The sequence below is a fragment of the Corapipo altera genome, unplaced genomic scaffold (assembly GCF_003945725.1).
Source record: "Corapipo altera isolate COAL_440 unplaced genomic scaffold, ASM394572v1 201, whole genome shotgun sequence".
NCBI lineage: Eukaryota > Metazoa > Chordata > Aves > Passeriformes > Pipridae > Corapipo > Corapipo altera.
The window spans coordinates 1,339,241-1,356,024 of record NW_020884940.1 but is presented as its reverse complement, the minus strand read 5'-3'; the positions used below and the strand labels follow the sequence as shown (position 1 = coordinate 1,356,024).

The following is a 16,784-nucleotide window of genomic DNA, read 5'->3' as shown; positions in this document are numbered from 1 at the left end:
CCTGCCATGCGTGGCAGTGCCGTGGCCATAAGCCAGGAAGCACAGGAGGCAACGAGCTTAGGTCATCATTTTTACCAGCCAGGTACAGAGCTCTGAGCAGCTACTCGGCGGCAGAGGGTCGGTTGCTTTTGGTTTGGTTTGGTTGGGTTTGTTGGTTCGTTGTTGGTTGGTTTGGTTTTTTTTTTTTTTTTACAATCAAAAGAAATCAAAATGTGACCCGAGTTTACAGAAAGAATCGAGGCTCCACCCCAGAGCCCAGGGCCTGAAGACCAGCTCAAGGGGCAGCCAGGCTCCCCCTCACCCTGTGGCCAGCGTGGCTGCAGGATGGCTGGGATGGGCAGTGGCGAGTGGCTGGAGCTGGCACTGGCCACGAGCCCCTCTTGCCTCTCCATCAGGGGACAAAGCCCTGGTCCCTCCCAGCCAGTGCTTCCATCCTGTCCTGCTCCTGTTTGCATCCCCCTGGGCACTGCCGTGGCCAAAGCCTTCCCATTCCCTTGTCCAAAGTGCTTCAATTCCTCGCAGGCCTGGAGCAGAGTGGTCCCACCTCTGGTGTCTTCGGTCCCCAAACTCCTCTGCCCAGACCAAGCAGCAGCCTGGCAGGGAGGAGGTGCTGGCTCTGGGCACAGGCCTCGAGTCCAGTAAAAAAAAAAAGCAAAATAAAGCTGTAGTACTTAGGAAAGTGAAACCAACACCATTTTTGCATAAATATCATCAAGGCCGTGGAGGCTAAGGCTGTTTGCTTCCTGTATTAAGTTAGTTGCCAGTTCCACACTCGTCCGTTGACCTGCCCAGGTCCCTGAGAGATTTGGATTCCTGTCCGTGGGGGCACCAGTCCTGCAGCATTGTCCTTCAGGCCGTCTCTCCTCGTCCATCTGCAAGGCAGGAGGGAAGAGCCCGTCAGCCACCCCGAATCCCCGCTTCCCACAGCCCTACCAGGCTCTCCCTGCTGTCCCAGTGCCACCCCAGCCACAACACGGCCCAGCTGCTGCACTGGGAGCCTATAGCTCGGGAATGTACAGCCTGGGAATGTACAGCTCAGGATCCTGAGCACCCACAGCAGCAGCGTTCCTGAACCAGGTTCCCATCCCACGTACCTTGTGCAGGGAGGCTCTGAGCTGGCGGCTCTGTGGTGTCCCTCCTCTCTGTCCCCGTGGCCGCTGTCCCTGCCAGCTCGCTCTTAGTCCTGCTCTCGTCCGCTGGCACCGCCGCGGCGTTCCCGTCCGGCACCGGGGAGCCCAGCGCCTCTGCCCCTGCTGCCTTTGGGCTCAGTGGGGAAGGAGCCGGCCCTGGGCCCAGCGAAGGCTTCTTGGCTACCGGAGGGGGGACCTTGCCGGGTTTTCGGTGGGCTTGTGCCTTGCCAGGGCCCTGCGGGGCAGCCGCCGGAGCCGCCGAGCGCTGCCCCGAGAAATTCATCAGCTCGGCCACCAAGTTCCTCTTCAGGTCAGCCTGTGCCTCGGGGGACGAGGCCGTCTCGATCACCACCTTCCTGGAGCTCTTGGCGAAGATGAAGCTGGCGGTGGAGGCCGCAGACTTGTTCCTAGGGGAGAGCTGCCCATCCTCGGGGGGCCCCCCGGGCTGGGCCGCTTGGCCGCCGGGCGGCTTCTCTGCGGCCCCGCCGGAGGCCAAGGCGGCCGCCTTGAGGTGCACGGCGTGGTGGAGCGGGTTGGAAGGCACCGTGTCTTTGGCAGGAGGGGGCTGCCGCGTGGACAGGGACCGGCGGACGGGCTTCTGCGGGGCCGGGCGCTCCTCGGCCCCGGCCGGCGGCTCCACGCTGACGGAGCGCAGCCGCACCATCTGCAGCAGCGAGGGCGTGACGATGGGCAGGCTGGCGTCCTCCTTGGGCACGGGGCTGCTCTTGCTCCGCGACACCGGCTCCTTCCTGGCGTCCGCCCGTGGGCCGTTGGCCGCCTTCTTAAGGCTGATTTGGGGTGGCAGAGCCAGAGCCGAGGGTGGCGGGAGAGGCGGCGGCGGTGGCGGCACGGAGGCCTCGGGAAGGGGCTCGGCGGGACACGGGGGCTGCGGTGCCCCAGCCGGTGGGACTTGCTGTTGGCTACACGAGGGTGGTGAAGATGCAGCCCCTGGGCTCGGTGTTGCTTTCTGCCCGTCCGCCGGAGCCGAGGTGGCATCGGGCAGGCTGGAGAGATAGGATTCATCCGGAGGGGGGAAGTCTGCCATGGACAGGTCGTGTTCCTCGGGAGCCGGCGGCGGTGGCGGGGGCCAGGCGGTGTCGGCGGGGGGCTCCCCGGTGGTCTGGGGGCTCCCCTCCGTCTTCTTGGCTGGCGGGGGAGGCGGGTGGTAGGCAGGAGGCGGCGATGGAGGTGGAGATTTGCCGCTGAGCTTGGCCCCGGGCTCCGGGCAGGCAGTGTTGGGCGCTGAGGAGTCTGGTGAGGGCAGGAGGGGGCCGGTGGGGGCTGAGGGCTGCTGGGGCTTGGTGGGTGGCGGGGAGAAGGGAGCGGGAACCTTGGGGTGCGGCGGGATGATGAACCGGTCCGAGCGGCAGGTCAGCGCCTCGGGGGGCGTCGGGTCAGAGGCCGAGGAAGAGATGGAGGTGAGGGAGGAGGACACGGAGAGCGCAGGCGACTGAAGGGAGCAGACCCGGTCTGGCTTCTGGAGCTGAGACTTGCCTGGGGACACAGATGGGGGTCCCAGCCCCTTGGTGGGCAGTGTGGGCGTCCCGCTCTGGCTGGAGTAGCCGCTGGAGGGGGACATGGTGCGGTCAGACCCATCCGGGCAGCTCCACTTGGGCTGAGCTTGGGGCTCCCTCAGCACCACAGTGACCCCGGGGCGGCCCCGCGAGGCCTCGGGGGAGCTGGCCCCAGCCAGGCTCTCGGAATGGAGGCTGCTGGTCTCGCTCAGCGACGATGGGGAGAACACCTCATCCTCGGTCGTGGGGCTGAAGGGCTCGGGGCGTGGGGACCAGGGCACGCTGCTCTCCCGCTGAGGCCGCCGGTCAGGCTTGGGAGGCAGCCCCAGCACCTTGGGCTCCCCATCATCCTTTTGGTGCAGCGAGTAGGTCCTGCGAGGGGGGGCCGGGGGCTTCTTCATCTTCCTGAGGGAGACGCTGCGGGCGGAGGAGCGCTCGCTGGCCAGGCTGCCCGTGTCCGAGCCGTCCGCCTGGCTGCTCATGCTGTAGGCAGGGGACACCCGGCCACTGCTGCTCCCCACAGCCAGCGAGGCCACAGGTGTGAGGCCGGCAGGGGGCTTGGAGCAGGAGCTGGCGAAGCTGGCAGAGCTGTAGACACTGATCTGGTCGGTGTCGGAGCGAGCCGCAGCGTCCACCTCGCTGTGCGGCCCCGCCTCATGCTGCCGGTGGTCGCAGCCGCCCTGGGAGGAGATGGTGGAGCTGTTGGAGACGATGGTCTCCGTGGACTGCGAGTGGCTCCAGTTGTCGCTGGAGGAGGAGGGCTCGCGGCTGCGGGCGCTGCGCTCGGAGAAGCGGGAGAGGGATCGCACCGAGGCCGGGCTGGACGACACGAGGCTGCAGCGGCTCAGCGTCCGCACGCTGCTCCGCGTCAGGGCCACCACGTCCACCATGGGCGGCAGGATGGCGTTGGGGATGATCTTGGACATGTAAGTGCCCTGGGGCGAGATGGACATGACGGGGCCTATCACCACCTCCGGGTGGTTGGCGTAGGTGGTCATGCCCGGCACGGCCAGCGACTTCGGCCTTAGCATGGGCGACAGCTTGGCTGCTGTCTTCCTCCCCACCAACGTGTCGTCGTAGTAAACCCTGTTGATGTGCTTCTGTAGGGCCGCGTCTGCCTCCTCCAAGGCTCCCAGGCAGACGCGGGCGCCGCCGGGCACAGCCAGAGGCTGCAGCTTCCCGTCGATGGTGGGGATGCGGACGGCGTCGCCCGAGACCTGCCCGCCGTTCAGCAAGGGCTGTGCTGCCTGGCTGCCCCCGCGCCCCGCCGGCCCTCGCCCATCAGCCCCGGGATGGCCCTTGGCTTCGTGGCTGTTCCTGAGACCTGGGAGCAGGGAGAGATGACCTCAGCGTGATCCCAAGGCAGACACTCCGAGCCAAGGCAAATGGAGCTTGGGCAACGAGACCAGACCCTAACAATCCCCCCTACCCCTGATGCTTACCCAGCTCCTTATGGACATGTTGGGGGATGCCCAGCACTGTCGTCCTCCTGTCCTTCCTCTTCTTGCCAGCCCTTTCCGAGGATTTGGGAAAGGAGTCGTGCGGTCGGAAGGTGGAACCTACAAGAGGTGTGAGCAGGTCCAGCAGGTGTGAGGGGGGCCCTGGCCAGGGTGACCCCAATGTCCCCAGTACCCCCTCACTGACAGAGATGCTCCGGGACGAGCCAGGCTTAGGCAAAGAACAGCCCGAAAAGGCACCAGCAGCAGGGAGGAGACAGTGTCTGTCTGTCCATCCCTCTCGCCCAGCCCCAGCGCTCTGACTCAGCCGGAGTTGCTCTCATCTCTCCCAAGGGCCCCCAAATCCCTGCGCTGGCTCTTGGCCAGGCCAAGGCAAAGCCCAGCTCTCCTGCCATGAGCTCCGACCCCCCTTGCACCCCCTTGCCTGGTGTCCCCCCTGTCCCACGGCCGCCCAGCCGGGTACCTTTCCGCTGGATCATCTCGGAGCGGATGGAGAGGGCGTCCTCAGAGGTGCTGTCCGTGGCACAGGAGGCCGCCCGGCTCCGGATGGACACACTGTCATCCTCCGAGAATGTGCAGGACTGCAGGGACAGAGGGACAGGGGGCTCAGCGGACCCCGGGCAGCGGGGACGGAGCTGCCCCAGCCCCAGCCAGGCCCCTTCCCTGCCTCACACTCACTGCGCAGCCCAGACAAAAGCTTTTCCGAGGGCCAAAGGCTGAGTCAGCCACGCCGGCATCCAGAGTCCTCCCACCAGGAGCGGGGCTGGGAGCAGCCCCTGGGACCCTGCGTGGCCTCACAGCCCCCCGGAGAGCAGGACAGCCGGGGTTTGGCCCACCAGGGGAGCACCTGAAGGAACTGCCAGCCGCGCCTCTGTGCCAAGCCAAAATTGGCCCCATGGCTGTTCCCAGCCCGGCCTTGACCCGGATCCCAGGGCTGGAGGGCTGCCATCGCTGGGAGAGGGGTGTGGGACAGGGACAAGCAGGCAGGGATGCAGTCAGGCTGGAGACCCCCCGCACTCAGGTGCCACTGTGGGCACGGCCAGTGGCACAGCCCCGCATCAGGCACAGCTTCCAGTACTCCCACCCTTCCAAACCATCCCTTGGCACAGGCAGAGATCGGGATGAGACACATCCTGATTCCTCCGCCTCGCTGCCCCGGTGGCTCTGCCCACCCTGGGGTTTCCAGACCCTGCTTCCAAGGGGTTAAAGGGGACAAGAGCCAGTGGGAGGCAGCAGCTTGAGCAAACACAGGCGGGTGAGGCACTGGCAGTGGGGTCAGAGCCCAGGGACACACCAAAGCCCAGCCTGGCCAAGAGAGTGAAGTTTCTCCTCGTCAGCAGCTGGGGAGGGGCAGAGACACCAGGCTGGATATGGCCAACAGTCCCTATTGTGCCATCCTGTCCCTCCACCTTGGTCAGGGCTGCCAGGGGACACCAGTGGGACAGGAACAGGGAGATGGAGGGATGCAGGAAAGGTGGGGGTCCCCAGCAGAGCCCCACAGGGTAGAATGTGTCGAGGCCAAGCACAGGGACGGTGGCTCATTATGGGGCAAAGGGGACGACACCAAGGGACACACAGCCCCTTCCTGCCCAACAACCCCCCTGGACATGGTCCTGCCACCTTGGCTGGTTCTCTGTCTGACCCCGAACACCACTTAGGGGGGACAGAGGAGCCACCCTGTGTCCCCTCACCCCCCGGGGCACCCCCAAGAGCACCACAAGGCAGAGGCAGCTCCTCGGCAGGGCTCACCTGGAGGCTGCTGGTGTCCCCGTGGTCCCAGGCACTTTTGGTCTGCTTCTGCTTCTCTGTGGAGGGAAGGCAGGAGGTAAATCCCCCTGGGAGAGCCCGCAGGCAGGGAAGCAGCTGCCGAGCTGGCAGTGCCCCCTGCACAGCCCGGCCACCGCTGGACTCCGGTCAGTCCCATCGCGCCGCCCACACAGCCCGGCCAGCCAGGAGCTGGGGACAGCCAGGAGCTGGGGACAACCAGCTGCCCTTCCGCCGTGTCCCCAGGGCTGGGGACACCTACCTTGGTGCTGCAGGGACTTCAGCCCCTGCTGAGCCTGGCTGTGCAGCTCCTCCAGGTGCGGGGGCCGCGTGCTGGGGAAGAAGACGTTGTCGGGACATTCCTCGCCCGCTGTGTACTGCACACTCAACCGCTTCTCACCCTCACCCTTGGCAGTGCCTGAGGGGACAGGGGGGTCAGCTCAGCTGGGGGGGCACAGCCCTGCTCCCACCGAGGCACCCCCACCCACGGGATGCAGCCAGGAGAAGTGCCGGGCGATGACAACCGTCCCGGGATGACGTTATCCCGCCCAGCTCCAAACTGAGAAATCACATCCCACGGCTCTGCCCGGCCGGTCGATACGCTGGAGTCGGGCTGTCTCCACTGGTTTTTCCCCCCACTGGCTGGAGCTGTGCTGGGCATGGGACCATCCTCCTCCCCAGCGCCTTCGTTAGGAGTAAACAAGGAGCAAGTTGTGCAGGGCTGGGGGCAGTGGAGCAGAGGAAGGGCAGCACAGGGGGATTAAATGTGGATGGGAAGATGATGGCTTTCCCTTCGGAGCATTGCGTCATTCCCAGGCCTTCCTCATCACCCCAAGAGCAGGGACTCATCCTATGCCCATCCCACAGCTGGGAACTGCACAGACAAGGGAAACTGAGGCACAACTAGCTGCAGAGACCCCACAGGACCCAAATTCCTGCTCCGAGCCCCCCAGGGTGCTGCACACCCCATCTGCCATGCCTGGGACAGCACAGAGCTCTCACTCCCCATCTCACAGCCCCCTCCCCACAATCATCCCCAGCACCTCAGGGTGTCCCCAATGGGGGGCTGCCCTGGCACCACCCAGACAGGGCACTGCGGCATCGAGGCACAGCCCTGCCTGCTCCTCCTGCCCGAGAGAAGCCTCAAACTCTTCCTGCCCGGAAAACAAAACCCAATTCGAGGCTGAGGAAGGGAAGGGCGAGCACAGGAAACCGTCGGGGCTGGTGGCAGCACCCCGGGGCCACGGGCACCTGCTGCTCAGCATCGCCGGTGCCACACACCCATCCCCTTGTCCCCCGTATCCCCCACGTAGCCCATCCCCTCACGGCCAGCCCGGCCAGGCAGCGAGGCAGCCGTGCTCTGACTCCATCCAGCACACAAAGGAGCAGGCCTGGAACAATGGAGCCGCCCGCCCTGCCGCCATGCCGGCCCCTGCCTCCGCCAGCACCCACGGGCACGGGGGCACGGCCAGCCCGGCAGAGCCTGGTGCCACAGGGGTCCCCTGTGCTGGTGCAGGGTCCCTGCAGGAGACACAAGACACCCACAGCCCCTCCACCATCATGTTCCTAAGCCCTTTTCCCTTCCAATTTCGGCAGCCCCTCGCCTGACACCCCTCCAAACACCCTCGGAGCTGCTTTCCAGAGAGAGGAGCGCTGTGATTTATTCCATTAACTTCCCGGCGGGCGAGGCCAGGGCTGGGGTGACCTTCCCTGCCCTCCCCCGGGGATGGCAGCCCCCCTGCCCACTGCAGGTGACCAGCGGGGGTCCTGGCAGGCAGGGGTTGTGTAAGGACAAGCCGCTGCTCCCTCTCTCCCTCCCTCCCTCCCAGCTGCTCACTCACCCTTCTTCTTGAAGAAAGCCAGAAGCGAGGAGAGGTTCCTACCCATGAAAACCACCATGGTGGCCGGGGAGAGGGTCTGGTCCCCAGAGAAGGGGGGCTCCGCCGCCCCCCAGGGAGGCTCAGCCTATTGTGCAGTGGTCGGCGAGGCGGATGCCGGCGGTCCCCACCTCCCTCCCTCCGTCCTCATCCGCACGGCGGGAGGATGCTCGGCCAGGCAAAGAGGTTCCTCCAGCGCAGCTGCCTCTGAGCGGGGAGAAGCCCGACCCGGGGACGGCTGCGCGGTGGCAGGAGAGGACAGCCCCAGCTGCGCCCACCGCGCTCCTCGGTCACGGGAGAAGGAGAGCGGGGGCCCCTCCTCTGGCCTCCCGCTCGCTCCCCCCGGCTCTCCCGCCTCCTCCCACGCACGGCACGGACCACAGGGATCTGTTCTTCCAGGCTCACGGCCAGGATTTCCCCCGATTTCCCCTTCTCGCAGCCCTGGGACCCCCCGGGATGCTGCTCCCCGCAAACCAGTTGCTCGTTTCCACAACAGTGCGGCCGACTGGGAAGAACTGGGAGGCTTCTCCTCCGACAAGCACCAGCCCTTGGGATATGACACAGCACAGACAGCAGGGCTGGCATTCCCCTTCCTTGCCCATCCCCAGTGCCCCCCAGGACACGGTGCCCACCACAGCCCCCCCAGCTCCTGGCACAGCTCAGCCCAGAGCAGGGGGACACGAGCCATGGTGGGGCAAAGGGTGTTTGTCCTCAGGGACAGGGTGTCCAGCATGGCCACGTCATGGTCACAAGGGCTGGGGGAGAACCAGGTCTCAGACCAGTCTAACCAGTAGCTCCAGCTGCTGGCACAGGGGCACATAAGGCAGGGGTAGAAATGCCAGGCAGTCAGGCACTGGCACAGCCCTGGCACTGATGGTCCCCACCATGGATTTGCTCCATGTTCTCAGGGCAGTGGAGCCAGGGAATCCTGTGCCATCTTGGGAATCAGCCCCATTCCCCCCCTTTACAACCGTTTTGTCCTAAAAGGTGAAGAGCACCTGCCAGCAGGCAGCTGTGTCCTCATGCCAACTGGGAGCCGACGTGTCAAACCCTCCATTCCTTGCCCTGCCAGCTCTCCACAGTCTGTGCCCAGGGTTTATTCCATCAGGACAGAGGCTGGGGTGCAGTCAGAGCAGCGTCACCCAACACAGGGTCCCAGCAGACCCCAGGAAGTGACTGTGCAGCCCAAGGCACAGTTTGACCTTGTGAAGGGCACCTTTGTGTTCCCAGCCAGGCAGCGCCGGGCTCAGCAAGGATTTCTTCCCTGGAACTCCTCCGTGGCCATAACGCCCAACACCAGCAGCACCCTGGCTGTGCCTGCCCCAGCACCTGCCCCAGCACGGGCAGGATCAGCCCCGCTGCCCACGCGCTCACCCAGAAGGTGCCGGGGGCCGCGGGCAGACGCTCCCCGGCTCTCTCCACAGCACAAGTGGAAAAGGGACATAATTAAAGGGCTGAGGAAGCACAAAGCCAGCAGCCACGTGCTGCACTGAGCACTGCCCTCTCCGCTCCGGGCAGCCCGTCACGAGCCCAGCGAGGGCCACGGCTGATGGCAGCCGAGGGACACTGCTCCCGGCTCCACAGGGAAGGGTCCAGCCCTCCATCTCTGCCTGCACGGACGGGGCTGCACTCAGGATGCCCCTTCATGGCACCAGGAGCTCTGGGAGCCCCTGCAGTGAAGGTGGACAGTCCCCCCTGTGCTGCTGGTGCAGGGCCCAGGCACAGCTGAGCTTCAGCCCTGTGGGTCTGCCGATGGCAGCACACATGGAAGCTGCTCCCAGGGCTGTGAGGACATTCCCAGGTGCTGGCAGACACCCTGTCCCTGCTCCACCTTCCTTCATGGACCCGTTGCCCACAAGGACACAAAGGACCTCGAGAACGTCCCTCACTGACAACACTTGCATCCCCCTCTTGAGTGCGACATCGCTGTGGTCAGGGCAGGAAGAGCTCAGCATGGCTGCCTGCAATCTCCCAAAGGATAATCCAGGGCAGAGCTGGGATTATCCTGGCCACGGAGGAGCCTTGTGGCAGCGTGCGAAGAGCAGCCTCCGCTTCCCCTCCCACTCCCTGCGACCTTCGCTACCGCATCATCCTCGTCCAGCCGGCCTCGCCCCTGGCTCTGTCAACACACAGTGAAACCTGCCACAAACAGGACAGGAAAAGAGGGAGAATCCAGGAGGGAGAGAGCCCTGATCCCATGGCACAGGCTACAGGTCTCGGTGGGCTGGGGAAGCTGCTGCAGCTGCAGCTGGTGCCGGTAGCAACACGCCCGGTCGGGTTGGTGTCCCGGCCCTTGTGCCTGTGCATTCCTTGCAATACATCCTGGATCACCCTGTCCCCTCCAGGCTCGACTGACACACGTGCCTCGTCCACATGTGGCAGCGCGATTCTCCCAGAGAAAGAGCCAGAGGTTTCTCAGCACCAGGCACTCTCTCAAGGATGGTCTCCCTGACTCGGAGCTGGTATCTGCTGCTACCTGTGACAGGGACAGTGTGGAGGGAGCAGAGCATCCCTGCAGTAAGGCACAGTAATAGGAAGGGACAGGGAACTCCAGGCACCTCGCCTTCAGCTCTTCCTGCTCCTCTCTGTGCTGGTAGAGCAGGGCTGGAGGCACAGGGGTGGGAATGGGAAGGGCTGCACAAAGGAGAGACCAGAGCTGAGACCCCACAGGAACACGGCCGGGGCTGTTCACCCCTGGACCAGCGATGCTGCAAGTGGGACACGGTGCCAGCCCAGCTCCCTTGATGCTGCTCCTCACCTGGGGAGAGCCTGAGGAGAAAATCCCAGCTCCTGTCCCCCTCCTGGCCAGGCCTGTGCCTCCTGCAAGCAGCAGGTTTGGCCGGGCTCAGCTGCAAACATCCATCTCTGCCTGCTCGGCACTGCCTCGACTTGCCTGCTCCCCGAGCAGCGGCGGCTCCTGCGGCGGGAGGCAGGGAGGCAGGGAACAGGCAGCAGCAGGAGGCAGGGAACAGGCAGCAGCTCCCTGCCCGCCCCTTCACCACCACTGACTCACCGGAGAAAAATGGGGAGGAGGGGGGAGCTGGCAGGCAGGAGGGAAGGGGCTGTGAGGTCCCCAGGGGAGCCCTCCTGTGTCCTTCAGCTCAGTGGGATGGAGCCTTTGCCTCCCTTCTCGTGGGAGCCAGAGCAGTGCAGAGGGCAGCAAGAAGCCCCCCTGTCCCACGGGGTTGGTGCTCTCCCACCCCTTGGGGGCTCCTTCCCACCACGCTGCATCCAGGTGTGTGCCCAGGCTTTGGGGACCACTCTGCCCCCCAGTTGCCTGCAGATGCCACAAGCATGGATAACACTAATGGGGTGCACTAGGAACCCCATCCCAGAGAGTCCCATGGAGCAATCAGGACATGGAACCTGCCATGGCTGCGAGAGCCCCCACACTCTGCTCCAGTACCACGGAATCACAGAATATTCCAAGCTGGAAGGGACTCTACCCTGCCCCTCTGCTCCAGCATCGAGTCCCTCTCTCCCTCTGCACCCCAACCTTCAGCTGCTGAGGGGGGCTGAGGGGCCACAGTGCCCCTGAAGACAACCAGCCCTGCCACTCTTTTTCCCCAAATCCCTGTCTCTGCCCAGGATCCACACCCTAGGACACACCACAGGATCGTGCTCCCTCCAGGCAGGATAAGAGCACAATAATATTTACGGTGGCTCTGGCCATGCAGCCCCCCACTGCCAACCTGCCCTTGGCCACCCTCAGGGGGCTGCTGCTCCAGCCAGGAAAACATCTCCACCAAGCAAATAAACACCACCCGACCCGTGCTGCTGGCTCGGCTCTCAAACACAATCCCACGCAGAGGCTGAACTAAAATTAATTCAGCTGGGAAAACAAACTTGGATCGTTTGTTCTTCCTCTAAATCACAGCGTAGAAAACTGCCCAGTGTTGCCTCAGTGAGCCAACGGGCCCCGGTGAAGGAGCTGGCGCGCGGTGAACTCCCGCTCGGAGCAGAGTCATGGCTCCAGTCGCCTCCAGCCACGGCTGCTGTCATGGCAGGGGCACACGGGGTTGTGCAACAGGCCCTGACCTCGCTGCTGTCCCACACTTGCCCCACAGCTGGCCCTGTGATGACACGCAGCGTCTCCTCCTCCCCGTGTTATCACAGACCCCAGGCAGGGGTCTGGCAGGAGCCCAGGGGGGTCCCAGTGCTGCAGAGAGGGGCAGGACCACCCCAATGCCCAGCTGTGCCTCACTCCCAGCCCCCGTAACAGCCCATCCCACCCCGTCCCCACCCCGTGCTCGTCCCCTCCCAAGAGAAGCCACCAAACAGGTTTGAAGGTAAATAACAGCCTTCCCCGGGTAGGAGCCGGATCCGGGCTGGAACATCCCAGATGGGGCGCACGGGGTGGGAGAGGGCCACGGGCAGAGCCTTGGAAGTGATACAGGGCCGCCAGTGGCATGTATGGCCAGGGACAGGCCACCAGCACCTCCTCCCTCCAAGTCTAGAGCTTTGTCACTCCCTGATCCCCCTCCCTCGGTGTCCTCCACCTCCCACGGCCGCGGTGCCCGGGGCTGGCTGCGTCCCACGGCGCGTGCCGTCATGCCCGGCGTGTTTGCAGGGTACCCAGGTGCTGCTCACATGGCAGGCGTTGCCTGTCACAGCAGGAACTTGGCTCCGCGAAGGAGCAAATCCAGGAGACGGATTAAGGACAAGACGTTGCAGGTTTTTCCGTGCACGGATCCACCGTCCCACGGGCAGCGCCCAACCCCGCTCCCACCCGCGGGGCTCTCCCCAGGGAACACTGAGGAGCTGCTGATCCTCCACTGGGCATTGGGATGGACATGGAGATGCGGGATCAGGCAGAAGATGGGAGAAAAGGCGTCAGGTGCCACCAAAACGGGGTGGGGGATAACCCACAGCCGAAGGGCAGGTCCCATCCCTGCCCCTCGGTGACAGGGCATGTGCCAAGCGGGCACGGCACGGCATGTTAGAGCCGAGCACTGCAGCAGCTGCCTGCCCGGGACACCTGCAGATCACCTCCTCCCCTGCTCCAGGAGCAGGAGGGGGCACCAGGAAGGGCTCAGATGTCCCGCACACAGCAGGGTGCCGGCCAGTGTGCCTGGAGAAATCGCCTGTGTAAATCACAGTGTATCCCCTGCTGGGCTGCGCCCCTGCCCTTTTCCGCTCCCCCGGGTGTTTGCGGAGCCAGCCCAGCGTGGGTCTGGCACGGAGAGTGGCTGTGAAGGAGAAAGAGCCCAGAATTGCTCAGCCCACCCCAGAGCTGCCCAGCAGGAGCTGGGGCTGCCGAGATGCTCCAGCACTGCCGCTGGCAAACCTCACGGCCACCCAGCACCCCTTGCCCCAAACCTACTCCCAAACCTGCCCCCCCTGGGCCATTTGGCTGCCCTATCCCTGGAAGTGTTCAAGGCCAGGTTGGATGGGGTTTGGAGCAACCTGGTCTAGTAAAGGTGTCCCCGCCCACAGTGGAGGGGTTGGAATGAGATGAGCTTTAAGGTCCCTTCCAACACAAACCATTCCACAATTCCATGATTTGACCCTGCAACCTGCCCCAGAGCCCACCGGTGGGAAGGTGGGTGCTGGATGACCCCACACCCAGAGCTCCCTGCTGGCCACATCCCCGCTGAGTCCGCGGGGCACAGCCTGGCCCAGCGCCACGTTCCTCTGCCCTGACTCAGCAGGGCCCGGCGGGGCGTCCCGATAAGGAGGTGATAAGAGGCTTCAGCCTCCCTGGTGCTCAAGGACCTTCCCCAGCAGCTCCTACCACAGACAAATCCGGGAAGGAGAGGCCAGGGATGCACCCGGAGCAAGCCAGGCCCCGCTCCAGCATGGGAATGGGGTGTGTGGGTTTGGCACTGGTGGGGCTGAGCGGGGAGGCTCAGGCAGGGAGCAGCAGGCAGAGCCATCCTGGAGCCCCCAGCTGTGCTCCTGGCTGCCCACCCTGTGTCTGGGGATCACTGCTCCAGGCAGAGCCATCTCAGAGCCCCCAGACATGTCCCTGCCTGCCCACCCTGTCCCTGGGGATCACTGCTCCAACTCCTCCAGATCCAAAGGCTCTAGGTGCCCACAGCACTCCACACATGGCACAAGAACTAAGGCATCTGCTGATACCAGCCCGGGCCTGATAGACCAGCAATGGGCACAGTAGGGCCAAGTCTATACTTCCAGTCGCTAAATAGATGGGAACTGGGGGACACTGGTGCAGTTGCCTGCCATATGCAATCAGCCTCCAGCCCACAATCCGGCAGCACCGAGGGTCTCCCCGGGTGAGATGGGGCTGCCGGCGGGGCCCGTCCGGCGGGTGCCGGCACACCCTGCCCCCAGCCGGCGATCCCGGCTGCGCCCTCCGAAATGCTGAAGCGACACAATGCAAATTCTTTGGCTTTGTGGCCGCCGCGCCGTTGCCATGGAGCCGTCGCAGAGAACAAACACAACTCGCCCCATGTTTTCTCAGCACCTTCCACCCCATGGCCTTCGGCCCCAGCGCCAGCCCTCGACTCCCGGGAATCGCACAGTCCCAACATCCCGCCCCTTTCAGGGCGTCCAAAACGGAGCAGGGCTTCTCTTGGCCAGCCCTGGGGAAGGGGCAGTGGTGGCACGGTCCTGGGTCATGGACTGGCCAGGGGCACTCAAGGCTGGTAGGGGATGGAGAGGAGATGGAGGTCTGGATGGGAATGCCACATGGAAAAGGTGAGGATACGCCAGGGATGTGGCTACAACAGACCCTGTCCAGTGGCACTGAGCCCTTCCCACACTGAGACTACAAGAGGATGACTGTGGCAGAGAGGAGCCTGCAGCCAGCCTGTAGGAGAGGTGGACAGTGGAGATCCTGCGTCCCTGCATGGCCATGGACCCTCCTGCCTCAGTGTCCCCAGATGCCAAGGGGATGCTGTTGGCCCCCTCTCCCTGGGCAGGGTGTCCCCACCCCAGCCTCCACCTCTCTGGGACAGTTTTGCTCAGCGTGGCACTCCCCAAGCCCGTGTGGAGTTCACTTCAGACTCTGTTTACCCTGGGGACAGCTCGGCTCACGCCCCTGGGCGGCTGCTCACTGTAAAGACCGAGGGAAACAGACCGAGGGCAGGAGGGATGGTGGGGCCAGGATCCCGCAGAGATGACAGGGGAAAACCACCCAGTTACCCCCTCTCGGTCCTGCTAACCCCACTCCTACAACCCCAGACACCTGCCCACACGCCTGTCAGATCTCCTCCTTGACTCAGGCCGAGCTGGGGACACGGGGACAGTTTAATGACACCAGTGGGGGAATCAGAAATCCCAGGATGGGGACGATGTTACTGCCCTTCCCCGTTGGCATCACCCTGCTCTGATGGAGGAACCACGGAGGGAGGTCACCGGGACTGGGCACCCCCTGGGGCCGATGGTTCCATATGCGGGTCCGGGCTGGCTGGGACCCCTTCCCCTACTCCTCCTCCCTGCGGAAAAGAGCTTGCCCTGCCCCATGCCTCCTCCTGGGCTTTCCAGCGGCATCCGTGGAGCCAGAGCACAAGGCAGCGGAGTGATTGGTGTGCAGACGGACAGACAGACACGCGCAGCGAGGTGATGAGTATGGGGGGAGCAGTGCGGTGCTCCCTGCAAACACTCCCAGATCCAGCCCGGTGCTCCCTGCAAACATTCCCAGATCCATCCCGGTGCTCCCCAGGGTGCAGCGGGGGAAACCGAGGCAGGGGATGGGAGCGGGGGCTGGGGAGGAGGGTGACGCCGGCAGCGCTGAGTCCCCGCTGTAACTGCTGGGATCCCACTCGGAAAACAAATCAGTAACTAATTCAGCTGATCCCGTCCTGATAGCGCCGGCGAGCCCATGGCCGGTCCCCGGCGTGTCAGCACAGCCCCTGCCCGCAGCCGGAGGGTCCTCCCCAGCTCCGGCACTGGCGTCAGGGGGTCTGATCCTGCCCCCCCAGCACAGGGAGGGCAGAGCGAAGCCTCCACCCGCAGCCCAAGTCCTGGCGAGCCCCACATCGAGGTGGCGAACTTTCCCCAAAGTCACCAAGCCGGGACCCCCCGCGCCCCCTCCCCTGGCATCCCCACGGCTCCTACCTGCCCTCGGCTTCCCGGTGCGGCCGAAGGGCCAGGAGGAGCCGGGCTTGGCGCCCGCCGGGCTCCTCTTGCGGTGCGCGTTGCCCATGAGGCCGCTCTCGCCTCCACCGCGGGCGGGTGGAGGGGACCGCGGTGCTACATCGCGGAGCCGGGCGGGCTCCGGAGTGGCCCGGGCGGCCCCGGCAGACGACGGCGCTCAGCCGCCGGCTCCCATCCCTCCGGCCCCGGCGGAGCTCAGCGCTCGCAGGCGGCTGTGCCGGAGCCAATGGTACAGGCAGAGAGGAGGGGCCTGCCGGAATCGCCCGTCGGATCCCACAGCACCCTCCCAGCCCCATCCCTCCGGCAGGGATGCCTGGGTGATACAGAGAGGCTGAGCGGGCAAAGGGAGAGCCTCCCCCTCCTCCCCGCCCCGAACCGCAAACATCGCTGGGCATCGGGGTAGCTGGGCATGGCACTCGCCTCCAGCCCTGCTCCCACCTCCCTGGAGTTTGCCACGCTCCACCGAGCCGCCACCACGCCTGGCTGTCCCCGAGCACAGCTCCAACAACCGAGGCTACCACCCCCCACTCGGGGGTTTTGGGGGTCCCACCCCTATGGGGACACCCCAGCCGAGCCCGGCATAGTGTGGCCAAAACTAGAACAGGACTTCCAAGGCTGGGGCACAGCGCCCGAGGACACGGGCTGGGTCCGGCCGCTGCCCAAACTCAGGGCGAGCACCCACATGCCAGCGCCCACGCACCCGTCGGTGGGTGTTAACCCCCCGCCGCCCTCCCCACGGCCACTCCTGTCTCTGGGGCAAGTCACGAGGACGTGGCTCACGCTGCCGGCACCTTCCCGTGCCCTCCCCGGGTGCACCTCGGCTTCTCCCCGCTCCAGCCCCTGCTCCAGCAGCGAGACGGTCACGGCTGGCAGGGGACGAGCAGCTCCGTGCACAGGCACTGCTGCTCCAACAGCTGCCCAGGCTGCCCGGACAAGCCCTGCCAGGGCCCCTTCCCAAGGGCGAACACCAGCCTGCCCCCT

At 65.1% G+C, this 16,784-nt stretch overlaps 1 protein-coding gene across 3 annotated transcripts; it reads right to left on the bottom strand.

Annotated features, from left to right (window-relative positions):
* Positions 1 to 57: 57 nt before the first annotated feature.
* Positions 58 to 15,987, bottom strand: KIAA1522 (KIAA1522 ortholog). 3 transcript variants are annotated; one of them, XM_027661342.1, is made up of 8 exons: positions 15,765 to 15,987; positions 6,128 to 6,283; positions 5,851 to 5,906; positions 4,565 to 4,682; positions 4,087 to 4,203; positions 1,139 to 3,968; positions 1,095 to 1,108; positions 58 to 872 (listed from the first exon to the last, which is right to left on the bottom strand). In XM_027661342.1, the coding sequence occupies exons 1-8, from the start codon at positions 15,850 to 15,852 to the stop codon at positions 850 to 852; spliced, it is 3,402 nt and encodes a 1,133-aa protein (XP_027517143.1). In that variant the 5' UTR covers positions 15,853 to 15,987; the 3' UTR covers positions 58 to 849. The 3 variants fall into 3 exon arrangements, with proteins under 3 accessions (XP_027517143.1, XP_027517141.1, XP_027517142.1); XM_027661340.1 differs by having other exon boundaries at positions 1,095 to 3,968; positions 15,765 to 15,985; XM_027661341.1 differs by lacking the exon at positions 15,765 to 15,987 and adding an exon at positions 7,707 to 8,071 and having other exon boundaries at positions 1,095 to 3,968.
* Between the last annotated feature and the right edge of the window lie 797 nt (positions 15,988 to 16,784).

Excerpts from the sequence above, each read along its gene's own strand:
- KIAA1522 (XM_027661340.1), bottom strand. The coding sequence starts at position 15,852 with ATGGGCAACGCGCACCGCAAGAGGAGCCCGGCGGGCGCCAAGCCCGGC. Across the intron at positions 6,284-15,764 it reads CACCGGGAAGCCGAGGGCAG|GCACTGCCAAGGGTGAGGGT; the intron begins GTAGGAGCCGTG and ends CTGTCCCCTCAG. Across the intron at positions 4,683-5,850 it reads GGGACACCAGCAGCCTCCAG|TCCTGCACATTCTCGGAGGA; the intron begins GTGAGCCCTGCC and ends CTGTCCCTGCAG.